This window comes from Rhinoraja longicauda, chromosome 7, assembly GCF_053455715.1.
Source record: "Rhinoraja longicauda isolate Sanriku21f chromosome 7, sRhiLon1.1, whole genome shotgun sequence".
Classification (NCBI taxonomy): Eukaryota; Metazoa; Chordata; class Chondrichthyes; order Rajiformes; family Arhynchobatidae; genus Rhinoraja; species Rhinoraja longicauda.
Window position 1 is genome coordinate 54,851,566 of NC_135959.1, and position 16,013 is coordinate 54,867,578.

At 41.3% G+C, this 16,013-nt stretch overlaps 1 protein-coding gene across 17 annotated transcripts in view; it reads right to left on the bottom strand.

Annotated features, from left to right (window-relative positions):
* The window catches only part of tenm4 (teneurin transmembrane protein 4), a 1,451,267-nt gene that overhangs the window by 73,663 nt on the left and 1,361,591 nt on the right, over positions 1-16,013 (bottom strand). For all 17 annotated transcript variants that reach the window (XM_078402642.1, XM_078402641.1, XM_078402643.1 and 14 more), the window contains 2 exons: positions 15,346-15,492; positions 13,933-14,149 (listed from right to left, as the gene is read on the bottom strand). In XM_078402642.1, coding sequence (XP_078258768.1) covers positions 13,933-14,149; positions 15,346-15,492 — 364 coding nt within the window. The remainder of the gene's footprint in view (positions 1-13,932; positions 14,150-15,345; positions 15,493-16,013) is intronic.

The window sequence follows — 16,013 nt, forward strand, 5'->3', positions numbered from 1 at the left end:
CTGGAGAACCTAGGGTGATGGAGGAACTGAAGGAAATCCACATTAGGCAGGAAATGGTTTTGGGTAGACTGATGGGACTGAAGGCTGATAAATCCCCAGGGCCTGATGGTCTGCATCCCAGAGTACTTAAGGAGGTGGCTCTAGAAATAGTGGAAGCATTGGAGATCATTTTTCAATGTTCTATAGATTCAGGATCAGTTCCTGTGGATTGGAGAATAGCAAATGTTATCCCACTTTTTAAGAAAGGAGGGAGAGAGAAAACGGGTAATTATAGACCAGTTAGTCTGACATCAGTGGTGGGGAAAATGCTGGAGTCAATTATAAAAGACGAAATTGCTGAGCATTTGGATAGCAATAACGGGATCGTTCCGAGTCAGCATGGATTTACGAAGGGGAAATCATGCTTGACAAATCTACTGGAATTTTTTGAGGATGTAACTAGGAAAATTGACAAGGGAGAGTCAGTGGATGTGGTGTACCTCGACTTTCAGAAAGCCTTCGACAAGGTCCCACATAGGAGATTAGTGGGCAAAATTAGGGCACATGGTATTGGGGGTAGGGTACTGACATGGATAGAAAATTGGTTAACAGACAGAAAGCAAAGAGTGGGGATAAATGGGTCCCTTTCGGAATGGCAGGCAGTGACCAGTGGGGTACCGCAAGGTTCGGTGCTGGGACCCCAGCTATTTACGATATACATTAATGACTTGGACGAAGGGATTAAAAGTACCATTAGCAAATTTGCAGATGATACTAAGTTGGGGGGTAGTGTGAATTGTGAGGAAGATGCAATAAGGCTGCAGGGTGACCTGGACAGGTTGTGTGAGTGGGCGGATACATGGCAGATGCAGTTTAATGTAGATAAGTGTGAGGTTATTCACTTTGGAAGTAAGAATAGAAAGGCAGATTATTATCTGAATGGTGTCAAGTTAGGAGGAGGGGGAGTTCAACGAGATCTGGGTGTCCTAGTGCATCAGTCAATGAAAGGAAGCATGCAGGTTCAGCAGGCAGTGAAGAAAGCCAATGGAATGTTGGCCTTCGTAACAAGAGGAGTTGAGTATAGGAGCAAAGAGGTCCTTCTACAGTTGTACCGGGCCCTGGTGAGACCGCACCTGGAGTACTGTGTGCAGTTTTGGTCTCCAAATTTGAGGAAGGATATTCTTGCTATGGAGGGCGTGCAGCGTAGGTTCACTAGGTTAATTCCCGGAATGGCGGGACTGTCGTATGTTGAAAGGCTGGAGCGATTGGGCTTGTATACACTGGAATTTAGAAGGATGAGGGGGGATCTTATTGAAACATATAAGATAATTAGGGGATTGGACACATTAGAGGCAGATAACATGTTCCCAATGTTGGGGGAGTCCAGAACAAGGGGCCACAGTTTGAGAATAAGGGGTAGGCCATTTAGAACGGAGATGAGGAAGAACTTTTTCAGTCAGAGGGTGGTGAAGGTGTGGAATTCTCTGCCTCAGAAGGCAGTGGAGGCCAGTTCGTTGGATGCTTTCAAGAGAGAGCTGGATAGAGCTCTTAAGGATAGCGGAGTGAGGGGGTATGGGGAGAAGGCAGGAACGGGGTACTGATTGATAGTGATCAGCCATGATCGCATTGAATGGCGGTGCTGGCTCGAAGGGCTGAATGGCCTACTCCTGCACCTATTGTCTATTGTCTATTGTCTAAATAGAAACGTAAAACACACATGGGCCCATTCTGCCCACCTCATCCATGCCGACTGTGATGCCTAACAACGCTAATCCCACTGGCCTGCATTAAGCCTGTATCCCTCTCAGTCTTTCCTGTCCAGCAAATACAATTAACTGCAGATGCTGATTTATACAAAAAAAGACACAAAATGCTGGAGTAAAATGCTGCATCTTTGAACATGGATAGGTGATGTTTTGGGTCAGGACCTTTCATCAGAATAAAGAAGGGTCCTGACCCAAAACATCATCTCTCCGCATTTTCCAGAGATGCTGCCTGACCCGCTGTGACTCCAGCACTGTGTCCTTTTAATTACTTGCTGGTAATTAGGCCACGGAATGGTCTCGATAACCATTTTCACTGGCTACGACTTTAGCTATTTTGGTGTCATCTGCAAACTTTCTGATGCCTTGTATATTCTCATCCAGATCACTGATATGGATAACAAGCTGCAATGGGTGATGATTTTTAATGCATATTTGCTGCATGGCAGTGTGGTTAGCTGCAGCATTTTCATCATGTGGCCTTTTGCCCAATGTGACTATGAATCATGCAAATTGAACTGCACGATTCACAACCAAGACAAACTTTCTTAAAGCAACTTGCATATTTTGCTGAAATCCTTACTTAAGTTGGCTTAATTTCCATTTGCCTTCAAAAACTTTAAACTAACCTTGCTTGCCACTAATACTGCCACAGGAATTATCAACCAATCTTAAATTTACTTAAAACAAGTCCCTAAAGGGTTTATAAATGGCATGATAATCACGCACTGTGTAATATTTAAGTTTAGCTTCTGTCAATTCTGGCATAAATTATTGCTTCAGCAAACATTTTCAGCACTGTAGCCCACAGCAGTGTCTCCGTGCCTTTGCTCAATTAGATCTACAAATTGCTAACTCCCTTGGCAGATACATTTGCCCCATTCAAAAAAACAATTAACATTGTCTTGCAAGCATCTGGCCTACTGCAGGGTAACTTGTCCTTACTGGAGGCAAGATCAACTTCTCACAATATGCCAAGTCCCTGGGAACACAAGTTAATGCTAATTTAGTCAGATTTTTCCTTCAGGAGACCTTGGCTAAAAGCAATTACATTGCAAACAAGCTAATACAACTACAAAAAATCCACCTGCACCCAATTCTTTCAAATATTTACATAATTTATCTGAAAAAAAATGTGCAAATTCTTTCCACTCAACTTAGCTTCCATGCCATAATCCTGTTTTTATATTGTGCGTAATTGATGTTCTGCTGACTCGATTTTACTGAGAAATCAAAATATTAAAATATAAATGACTTATAGTTACTAAAGTTATCAGATGTTTCCATTAAGGCTTGCAAAAACTATACTGCATTTAATGTGTTTGTAGTTTTGGAAATTATTAGTCATGTACAGTTCTGTAGTACTGCATAGTAACAGGCTCTTTGACCCACCGTGACTATGCCGACTATCATGTCGAACTTCTAATCCCACCAGCTATATTGATTCCATATTCCTCTAAGCTGAATTCATTCAAGTACCTGTCAAGATACCTTTTAATATATTGTTACTATGTCAGCCATCACCACCTCCTCTGCAACGTATTCCAGATACCAACTACTCTGTGTGAAAATGTTACCCCTCAGAATTTTCTTGAATCCTTCTCTCTCTTACCTTAAGCCTCTGCCATCGAGCTTTGGACACCCCAACCATGAGAAACAGAATCTTTCCTATCTCAGCCTTTCCTGATTTTAGACATATCGTCTCTCAGCCTTTTACTCCAGGGAAAACAGCCCCAGACTATCCAATCCCTCCTGATAGCTCAAAGCCTTTCAACCCATGCAACATCCTTGTAAAATTACATTCATATGATGATTAAATATTGCATGTAAATAATCATGTTGCAGAGACACCCACACACACACACATACACACACACATAGACACACATACACACACACACGTAGACACACACACACACATACACATAGACACACCACACACACACTTACATTAATGTGATGATTGAAGAAATATTAAATATTGCATTTAATTAATCATGTTGCAGATAGGAAGAAAAAAGTATTTAGTTAAATTTATAACTATAAAGTAACATGTACACGTAATAATTAATTCTACTTTTATAACTCTAAATGGTTACCTGATGGAACAATTTAATGTGCAGTGTGTAGCTTATGTTTGTGTGGGTTTATTACTCTTTTATAACATTCCTAAACTTATTTACTTTGGGAATGGCTGTCTTCAATGCTGTTGCCATTCAGCTAGAAAGATCAAACTTTCATCAACGCTAAAGAACACCCACGCATTGCAGCTTCATTAATCATGGAACGGAACACAATGTCAGAATCAGAATGTGAAGGAAGTTATGCAAAACCTCTCTAAACCGCTGTTTCAGTGTGAAATTATACTATGTTCCAGCAAGGATATTAAGGCCTTAGAGATGATGCAGAAGAAGTGTACTGGAAGATTGCCCAAGATGAATGACTTTTATTATGTGGAGAGAGAAGTAGAGCTGAGGTTGTTCATTTTAGAGCAGAGGAGTTTTATGAGGAAATTTAGTGGATATGTTTAAACCAGTAAATTGTTTTGACATGCGAGGAGTAAGAATCTTCAGCAGTAGAAGGAACAAGTCGGCACAGTTTTAATATGGAGAGATAGAAGATTGCAGATGATGTAATCTGGAGCAAGAAACAAGCTGCTGCAGGAACTCCTTGGGTCAGGCAGCATCTATAGAGACAGAGTGATATTTCATATTTTGGGTTGAAACCATCAGGACAATGAAATAGGACAGATATAAGATGACTATCAAAAGAACAAAATCAACACTAAAGAAGCATATGAGAAGGTAGTTTTTTTCCCCACTCATATAAACGGTTATTTGGTCTGTACTGTTTGTATAATGGAATGAACGAATGAATGAATGAATATGCTTATAGGCCAATTGATTTATTCACAAAATGCTGGAGTAACTCAGCAGGTCAGGCAGCATCTTGGGAGAGAAGGAATGGGTGACGTTTCGGGTCGAGACTGGGTCTGAAGAAGGGTCTCGACCCGAAACGTCACCCATTCCTTCTCTCCCAAGATGCTGCCTGACCTGCTGAGTTACTCCAGCATTTTGTGAATAAATCGATTTGTACCAGCATCTGCAGTTATTTTCTTATGCTTATAGGCCAAGTATGCATATACAAGGAATGTGCCTTGGTGTTCCGCTCACAAATGACAACACAAACATACAGTTAAACAATTAAGAATAAAGCATAACCACATCAAAACAATAAGGATACAACATTACGGTCTAAACATGTGGGTGAAAATAAACCAGAGCAAAAAAGAGACTGCAGACCTTGGTTATTGAGTAGAACTATCACTCGTGGAAAAAAAGCTGTTTTTATGTCTGGCTGTGGCTGCTTTGACAGCCCGGAGTCGCCTTCCAGAGGGAAGTGCTTCGAAGAGTTTGTGGCCAGGGTGAGAGGGGTCAGAGATGATCTTGCCCGCTCGCTTCCTGGCCCTTGCAGTGTACAGTTCATCAATGGGGGAAGGTTGCAGCCAACAACCTTCTCAGCTGTGCGAACGATCCGTTGCAGCGTCTGAATGTCATGCTTGGTGGCTGAGCCAAACCAGACCATGATGGAGAAGGTGAGGACGGACTCAATGATAGCAGTATAGAATTGGACCATCATTGCCTGTGGCAGATTGTGTTTCTTCAGTTGCCACAAGAGGTACATTCTCTGTTGGGCCTTTTTGACTGTGGAGTCGATGGTGGCTCCCCATTTAAGGTCCCTGGGGATGATGGTTCCAAGGAATTTAAATGACTCCACAGATGTGACTATGGCGTTGTTGATGTAAGAAAATAACTGCAGATGCTGGTACAAATCAAAGGTATTTATTTCACAAAATGCTGGAATAACTCAGAAGGTCAGGCAGCATCTCAGGAGAGAATGGGTGACGTTTCGGGTCGAGACCCTTCTTCAGACTGATGTCAGGGGGGTGGGACAAAGGAAGGATATAGGTGAAGACAGGAAGATAGAGGGAGAACTGGGAAGGGGGAGGGGAAGAGAGGGACAGAGGAACTATCTAAAGTTGGTGAAGTCAATGTTCATACCACTGGGCTGCAAGCCCAAGTGAAATATGAGGTGCTGTTCCTCCAATTTCCGGTGGGCCTCACACTATGGCACTGGAGGAGGCCCATGACAGAAAGTTAGTGTTGTTGATGGTGAGTGGGTGAAGGGGAGGGGGATCTCTTCGAAAGTCTACAATTAGTTCCACTGTCTTGAGAGCATTGAGCTCCAGGTTGTTGCGATGGCACCAGGACGCCAGCTGTGTCACTTCCCATCTGTAGGCAGATTCTTCCCCATCCTGGATCAGTCCAATAAGGGTAGTGTCATCCTCAAACTTGAGGAACTTGACAGAGGAGTCTGTGGAAGTGCAGGTATTGGTGTAGAGAGAGTAAAGGAGAGGGAAGAGTACGCAGCCTTGCGGAGCTCCTATGCTGAGGGTCTGCGGGTCCGAGATGTGCTTTCCCAGCCTCACATGCTGCTTCCTGTCCGTCAGGAAGTTGATGATCCACTGACAGAGGGGTTCAGGCACAGTCAGCTGGGAGAGTTTGTAGTGTAGTAGCTCTGGCACAATGGTGTTAAAAGCAGAGCTAAAGTCCACAAACTGAATCCTGGCATAGGTCCCCTTGTGGTCTAGGTGCTGCAGGATGAAGTGCAGACCTAGATTGACTATTGGCCCTATATGCAGGCCTAGATTGATCTATTGGCCCTATATGCAAACTGCAGGTTTGAAGATCATTCAATATCAACATCAATATCAAATTCAATATCAATATCACAATTCAACACTATCATGGTGCCAACATCCACTTCCAGTTCTCGCCTTCACCTAATATCTCTGATTTCTTTGACATTAATGAATATACCTAACTCCTTAGTCATAGAGTCATAGTCATAGTGTCATATAGTGTAGAAACAAGCCCTTCGGCCCAACTTTCCCACACCAACCAACATGTCCCAACTGCACTAGTCCCACCTGCCTGTATTTGGTCCATATCCCTCTACTTAAAGGGAGAGAGGAACCCTTGGTGACTGTGTGATGCACATGACAAATCTAACCTGCAGCACACTGCTATGCAGGGTCTGGTGGAAGAGGTGGTAACAGGACAGAATGCCTTGTGCCAGCAGAAGCCAGGAAGTCTTCTGGACATGCAGTGAAACAGGCAGGCAGTCTAAATAACTATGGAAACCAATATTAGCAGTCATACTCTGATGACTAGAAAAGTTAAATGATACTAAATAAAGCAGTCTGAATGAAACTGGCACTCACAAAGTGCATGTGTATTTAACAGTTTCCACAAAGCACAGGTAGTGATTGTTGTTCTTTCAGGTTTAGTTTAGTTTAGAGATATGGCATGGAAACAGGCCCTTTGGTCCACCAAATCCATGTCAACCAGTAATCACCCATGAACTAGTTATATCCTATACTAGGGGAAACTTTTTAAATCTCTTTCCTCGACAGAGATGCAACTTTTTTTCCGTGTCGGATCTCCGTCCGTACTGCGGACTAATATCATGGAGCTGGCGGCCTCATGTTGGGGACCAACTTTGGGATCTCCAACCGTGCGAGCCTGCGGACTTACCATCATGGAGCTTGCGATCCCTTTGTCAGAGATCGACTGGGAGCTCCAACCGTGGGAGCCTGCGGACTTAACATTGTGGAGCTCGCGGTCCCTTGGTTAGGGACTGACTTCGGGAGCTCCAAGCCGCAGGAGCTTCGACCACCCTGATCGCGGGAGCTTCAATCGCCCCAACGGGGGAGCTTCGATCGGCCCGACTGCGGATGGTTCGACTGCCCTGACCACCGGAGAAAAAGGTGGAAAGAAGATAAGACTTTATTGCCTTCCATCACAGTGAGGAATGTGGAGGAGCCGCTGTGGTGGATGTTTATGTCAAATTTTATGTAGTTGTGTGTCTTGTTGCTTTTTTGGTATGATTGTCTGGCAAATTAAATTCCTCGTATGTTGCAAAATCATACTTGGCTAATAAATTACAATTATGATTATGATTATGGTCTTTCATGCCAAAACATTTACCAAGGCACTGCAGTAGCAGAGTATGAGCAGTAGCAGAGTATGAGCAGAATAAAGTGAAAAGGACAATAACTTCCTGATGTTTGCATGGAACTGTACGTGAACAGTCTTTGCTTCATCTACTCTGCAGCAACGGTGAATGCTGATGGCACCAATGTTACTCCGACCCTGAAATCTGAGCCATTGTCTGTGCAATCAGAAGGTTGCAAGGAGCCTAAAAAACTCATTCTTATGGCAGCAGCATTCTGGCCTTCCAAAAAATCCGAGTACAAAATAGGTCCAGGTACACATAACAAAGTTTCACAGACGTTTTATAGGAAAAAAAATCAGATGTCTAATGTATTTAATCTCTGAACATTGCCTTAAAACCTGGCCTATGCACATTTTAATGTATTTGCATTTCTCAGCCATGAATCATAATATTCTATATTGGGTTTTAAAATTATATGGTATGATTTCAACATAATATTTAATGCTGCTGTTAAAATGGCATATGTAGGAATCCATACAAATAATCCACATATTAGCATATGAATATATCACAAAGGCTGACATCAATCTTTAAGTTTCAAAACGTTGATCTCTTTCTTTGTATGCTCATTTCTATCTTGTCATTCCGCTGCAGAGATCAGCTAAAGAGCAAACTATAAAAGGCAAGGAAAACATAAGACCCATTCATTTAATTTAATTCCCTAAAAAACAATAATTTTCACTTCAATTTAATCTTAGACATAATGCACTTCTTTTGTTAGAATCTGGCATGTATTAAAGGCAATGCACTCTTGTATCCAATCCTGTAATTTCTGCTGTACTGTAGCACAATTATTACATTCAAAGCAACCTTTGAGTACACGCTTTCAGATTATGTACAGAATCTGTCTCAGTGTCCTCTTGACAGGTTCGGAGAAGCTTGGTATACTTCCACCTTTGTTTGTGCTTTCTGATCAAAGTCCAAAACCATCCATAGACTGGCAGCCTGCCAGGTTCTGTGCCAATAGTTGAAACCACTTTAGTACTGAGATCTTCTGTTCTGTTGGTTATGATACCAGTGATGTTATAAAAGGCAAAAGGTTTCCGCCTTTCAAATACTGCTCAAGGTATAACAAACATATCAATAGGACATGGAAATGTAATTGATGATTCTATGGCTGTGCCTAATTGTTGACCCAATTATTGCTATCGCTAGGGCAGCACAGTGGCGCAGCGGTAGAGTTGCTGCCTTGCAGCGCCAGAGACTTGGGTTCCATCCTGTCCTGAGGGGAGACTTGATGGAAGTATATACAATTTTGAGAGGCATAGTCAGAACATTTTTCCCAGGGTGGAAAAGGGGAGAGTTTAATGGAGAGGTTTGGCACAAGTTTTTACACAGAGAATAGTGGGTGACTGGAACATCATTGATGTTGGTGGTGGAGACAGATACGAAAGTGGCGGTTAAGATGCTTTTAGACAGGCAAATGAATGTGCTGGGAATAGTGGCTTATGGATCATGTACAGGCAAATGAGATCAGTTTAACTTGACATCATGTTTGGCACATCATGTTCCTGCGCTGTACTGTTCTATGTTCTCTGTTAGATAGTTTGAAAGCAAAAGACGCACATGCCTGATCCTCACCGCACTGCAGTTCAGGCAGCACTGACACAGTTTTTAGCATGCGTAATGTCCTGACATCTACAAAGCTGGAGACAAGGCTGCACAACTTATAAAATCTATCACTGATTTTAACAGCTTTGAAAACAGCTCAGACATCTGCAAGACATTAACATGGAGTAAATAATTGCAACATTTTTAAAGAAAGCCTGAACAATAAAACAGTTAATTAAAACAAATGAAAACAATTAAAATTAATTTAAGCAATTAAACTATATTAAAATATTATTTAATTGGCTCACCTTTCCCCTTTCCTCTGAATCCTTAGTCTCATATTCCCCCCATTAAATTTGATTATGTACCAGATCTGAACTGGAATGGGATGTGAATGGAAATTTCCCTGCATATTCCAGGACCGTAGCGACATTCGTGCCTATGTGGAGTTTAGCAATTAACTTAACTGACAGATCACTGCTGAATTGGACAATAAGTACTGGGTCTTTTCATTTCACGGCACGTGTGGAAAGAGTTCATAAGTCATGGGAGAAGAATTGGGTCCTTTGGCCCATTGAATCTACTCCGCCATTCAATCATGGCTGATCTATCTTTCCCTCTCAACATTCTCCTGCCTTCTCTCCATGACAATTGATACCTGGACTAATCAACAATCTGTTAAAATTAACAGATTTTAAAATACCCAATGTCTTGGTCTCCACAGCCATCTGTGTCACCCTCTGACTAAAGAAACTCCGCCTCGTCTCCTTTCTAAAGGTACGTTCAAATACATCTGGGACTTATTTCAGTTTTAACAGCTGAAAGCTGACATTCTTGAATGGAAAACTCTCCACCATTCATCCTTGTATCTTTATATTGTTAACTGACCAACAAGGATTTCCGATTTTCTACATCCCAAGAAAATAATATTAAGTACATAAATTGTGTAAATACCAGTCTCTCGTGAAATGCTTAGTCTTTCATCCACTCAATGAATTTACAAAGACAAGTGATATATCCTGGAAGAGATCGGCAAGAGTCCATAAATAAAATAAAAACAGTATGTGCTGGGAACACACTTGGAGGCGACACAGTGGCACAGTGGTAGAGTTGCTGTCTTACAGCTCCAGAGATCAGGTCGATCCTGACTACGGGTACTGGCTGTATGGCGTTTGTGCGTTCTCCCTGTGGGTTTTCACCGGTTGCTCCGGTTTCCTCCCACATTTCAAAGACATGCAGGTTTGTAGGTTAATTGGCTTCTGTAAAAAAAAATTGTTCCCAGCTTGTAGGATAGAACTATTGTATGGGTGATCGTTGGTTGGCACGGACTCGGTGGGCCGAAGGGCCTGTTTCCATGCTGTATCTCTAAACCAAAACTAAACTAACACTCAACAGATCAGATGGCATCCATAGTGCGAGAAAAACAAGTTGATGGTTTTTCAGGTCGATGATTCTTTCTCCACAGCTGCTGCCTGACCTGCTGCATGTTTCCAATATTTTCTGTTTTTATTTCGGGTTTCCAAGATCGGCAATTTCTTGCCTTTTGCTAACTGATGGGAGTTCTGTATTCAACCCCTGAGCTCAATATATTTACTTAGATACTTGGCAATTGAAAAGAAACACTATAGAACTGCTGGAGACATTTCTTGCTTATGCAAGTGGCATTAGATGCTGCGGAAGAGGAAATTATTCTGTGTAGAAGTCCCAGAGTGTAGCAAGACATAAAGAAACCCTGACAAGCTGCCAAAAACAACCTAGGCAATTCATAGTATGCTTAGTGTGCTGGCCCTCGCTGTGACTGGTTCTGCCATTTCAAATAATATCCACATGATTCACGGCTTTGAAAGGAAAATAAATTATTCTGCAAAACATTTTACAGAGTTCACTTTGGTTTAAAAAGAAATACCGAAAAAGCCCCCAACAACATGTAACTGGGTGATATCTCATCTCTGCCATCAACTGACTTTGCGCGTGCATTTATAGTGTGAGGATCCTTATTCTGATCACATCACCCATCATTTTTATGACCCGTGTCCTCACAAAAGAATTTTCTCAGAGCTTGTGAGCACTCTACATCTGATTCATCACAAGATGAGGCACGACATTCCATGAGGCACCATCTAAGCAAACACATTGTGGAATGCATTATATTTTCAGATCCTAAAGATTGTAAAGAAAATGTTTCTTTGCAATAGTATTGTAATAATGTTACAATTCGAGATTTGCTATGATAAATTTGAAGAAGCAGATTATATTAACTATTCGGACAATCCATTTGAACTGCACTGACTTTGACTAAACGTGACAGCTAAAAAGGATGCTCAGAAGCTTGTTCCTCTTTCCAATGAGAGATTTCTTTTAAAGCTTTGTCTTACATATGTACACATCGATCACCCTTGACTTTGCAAGCCATGACTCAAGATCAAGTATACCTAAAAAATGGTGTATGGCTTGAAGCCAGGAGTTATTTTGGATATAGATATAGTTCAGCCTTCATTTTAAAATGATATATTGGTCCATAGCTCAAGTCATACAGCACTGAAACATTCTCTTTGACTCAACTTGCCCATGCTGACCAAGATACCCCATCTGCACTCGTCCCACCTGCCTGCGTTTGGCTCATATCCATCACAACCTGTCCTATCCATGTTTCTTTTCAAATGTTTTTTAAATGTTGTTATAGTACCTGCCTTAACCACCTCCTCTGGTTTTAAAAATATCTCTGGCATTCAATGACAGGTCAAAATAATTCACACACAAGTTATTAAAAATATTTAAATCATTAAAAGTGACAAATACAAGTAACAAAAAGATAAATGCAATCATCTGAAAACATGGTACCAATCAGAAAGATTGGCAACAGCCAGCTAAATCTGGCTCATTATCTTATTTTTTTCCTATTTTATAAATAACTATCTACAATAAATAGCACAATATATATTTTTAAATATATCTTACTATTTTGCTTCCTAAATCTCTGTCCTGAAGATCAATGGATCTTGGAGTCTGTGGTCACATCTGATCCTGTGCAGAATCTAAGAGGTGATTTTGCCTTCAAAATAATTCTGTGGAGTTCCAACAAGGCTGAACTTCATGAATGGACAATGTACAGAGTCCACTGCCAAACCAGCTGACAAATTCTACCTTCTTTCATTTGAAATAAGAGCAGGGATAAGTCATATAGGCACTCAAACCTGAGCCACGACTGTGTAAAACCATGATTGATCTGATTCTATACTTATTTATTCACAAAATGCTGGAGTAACTCAGCAGGTCAGGCAGCGTCTCAGGAGAGAAGGAATGGGTGACTTTTCGGGTCAAGACCCTTCTTCAGACTCTATACTTGATATACAAGATTCTATACTTGATACCACATGCATGTAAGTCTGGGACTCCAAAGACAGACAAATGGAAACGGCAAGAACAAATGATTAGATCTGATCCAGGATGTTCATACATTTCCCTTTCCATTATACATTCTTAAGTGTGCACTTCAATTGGGAGCGAGGTGTTGCAACTTGTTTGAATGTAATTTCATCTTCCTCCCCAAGCAACGCCTCCCCTGGCAGAATGTAATTGAAGCAAGGATATTTGCAGAACCGTATTATAAAAATAAATACCTATTTTACAGGAAAACTCTGATAATCCTGCATGCTCATGGGATTGGTTATGTCAGACTGGAAGATATTCCAGATTATTGGATGTTCCTATTACTACCCGACAGACATTTAATTTTCTTTTTTTAGATGTTACATGGAGTCATTGAGCATAAAAACAGGTCTTTCGGCCCAGCTTGCCCATGCAGACCAAATGCCCCATCTACTCTAGTCCCACCAGCCCTCGTTTGGCCCATATCCCTCTTAATCTTTCCTATCCACGCACCTGTGCAAATGACTTTTAAATGTTTTTATAGTACCTGCTTCAGCTACCTCCTCTGACAGTTCGTTCTATACACCCACCACCTCCTCTGACAGTTCGTTCTATACACCCACCACCTCCTCTGACAGTTCGTTCTATACACCCACCACCTCCTCTGACAGTCCGTTCTATACACCCACCACCTCCTCTGACAGTTCGTTCTATACACCCACCACCTCCTCTGACAGTTCGTTCTATACACCCACCACCTCTGGGTGAAAGAAAATACCCCTCAGGTTCCTATTGGATCTTTCTCCTCTCACCTTAAATCTACATCCTCTGGTTCTTGATTTCTCCTACTCTGGGTAAAAGGCTCTGTGCTTTCACCTTACCTATAATGGTACATGGTATAATGGTACAATTTAATAAATTTTCCAGTGAGCTTGATAATTTGGGAGGTTTTGCACGAACTGGGTGTTTTGCTAGTTTAAAGCAATCACAGGAACTAGGGCCCACATGAATTGAAAGGCAGTACTCCAAACATCATCTGCTGAGCCAGATGTAAACCATTGGGAATTCTGAATGCCAGTGGAACGAATCATCGCAGTTTTGCTGAATAACGCAAAATGTTCACGTAATATTTTAGAGTCACAGTTGCGTCATTCATGCATTTGAAAAATACATCTTCTCTGAGAGACCTTACCCACTGTGGAAAGGATTTTCACCAGGGATCACATGTGTGCTATCCTTGCCAATGAGGAACTTGACTCTGTCGTAGAATGAGCGAAGATTCTGTTGTGAAGATGGAATGCGAGTCTGCTGAATAACATCAAGAGGATCCCGTGATCCGAGGCATAGAGGATTACTGTGACATAAAGGCTGAAGGCAGCAGTCAGGGTCCATGCAATCTATTAAGCTATCTGATATAAAAAGAACAAAGACAACTTTAACAAATTAATTTACAAAAAATAGATTCACCAGGATGGTGGTGTAAACAGATAGCAGACCAACAGTGGACTTGTTCCTGACAATGAATTAGCTTACAACAATGGGTAAATTAAATACTGAATGTAATGGGTGGTGAAAAAATATCTCCAAGCAAAATTTATTTTTTCACCATCCACTTTCTGGCCCCATCAAGATCAGACTGCGGATGGAAATACAAACTCATAACAGTGTAACTATAGCTAGGATCTTTACATACAGTAAGCTGTAGGGAAATTAAGGTTCTCTAAGAGTTTTGTGGTTTTGCAAAATTCAAGGTGGGGAGGAGACAAAGGCAGTCTTCAAAGAAGACTCACTTGATCCTAAAGTTCATAAATTGGAATTTAAAGAAGAAAGGAGAAACAATACTTATTTGGTGATACATTTAAAAACAGGAGACATATTATGTGGATTGGAATGGGTAGTGGGAAACTGATCTGGCAGCTCTAGTAACATTTGTGAATGACATTCCTTGGTAAACCAGCATCTGCACTTCCTTGTTTCAACGTTTATGAATTATGCGTACTGTGAGTAAATGCTCAACTAATCGCCAAGAGGTACTACTAGTGTTTTTACTCAGCTTTTCCTCTGTGAGGCTAATTGTGGTTTTTGAAGTTCTGTTTAATTTTTTTAAATCATATTTATAGAAGGGGCCAGAGTACATTTGTTATGAAAGCTTGACCAAGGGGCACGGTTGATTCTCTGACAGAAACCCAAAGCTTTGATCAATGACAGCTCTGTTGCTATTGCTACGTGTTTCTCAAGGTCACTAGGCATATTAAATGAACCTGGAAGTGAAAATTTATAGAAATGCTGCCATGAATGCTGAAGAAAGTCTTACCCATGTTATACCCAAAGTAAGGAGAACCTTCCACTTTATTGGCAATAAAGTGCCTTACTGCAAACTTGAACAAAACTTCTGAAGAAGGAATAGATTTTGTTGATTGTCTGTCTGAGCCCTTGTTGAGGTTTGAAGATGTACTCAAGTAAATATTCATAAATGCTAAATATTGCAATCATGACAATTTAAACACAAACAGCTGTTGATTTATCCATACCAATCCTAAGCCATTTATCGAGTCTGCGATTTAAATTGCACAGCTGCAGGTTTAGAATAGACACAGGTTCTTACCTCCATCATTATCTTTTCCATCTCCACAAGCAGTTTCCATGGAGGTGTCACATCCCGCACCCCTCCAGCCCAGCTGGCACACGCAGTGCCAACCATTTTGGTCCAGTGTGCATCGACCATTTCCATTACATAAACCTGGGCAACCCTCTGTCAGTACAAACAAGTTTCACAATGGACACTTAGTCTTTGACAATTTTCAACACGCACATTTTAAGATGGGAAACATCAGGGTAGATTTGAACTTAGCAAAGAGTCATACAGCATGGAACCAGGCCCTTCGGCCAAACTTGTCCATGCCAACCAAGATGCCCCATCTGCACTCGTCCAACCTGCCTGCGTTTGACCCGTATCCCTCCAAACCTTTCCTATCCATGTATCTGTCTAAATGTCTTTTAAACATTGTGATAAGCATGATAAACATAAACATAAGAATAATTCATCAAAATAAATGTTTGATCATTAACAGCTTTATTTACCAGTCGGGACATCCAGTACAAGTGTCAGTAAGTCAAGTTGCAGCTTTACAGGACTTTGGTTAAGCCACATTTGGAGTATATCATGCAGTTCTGGTCACTCCATTACAGGAATGATGCAGGCAGAGATTAATAGTTTAACTTGGTATTATGTTCAGCACAGCCTTTGTAGGCCTGTTCCTGTGCTGAACAGTT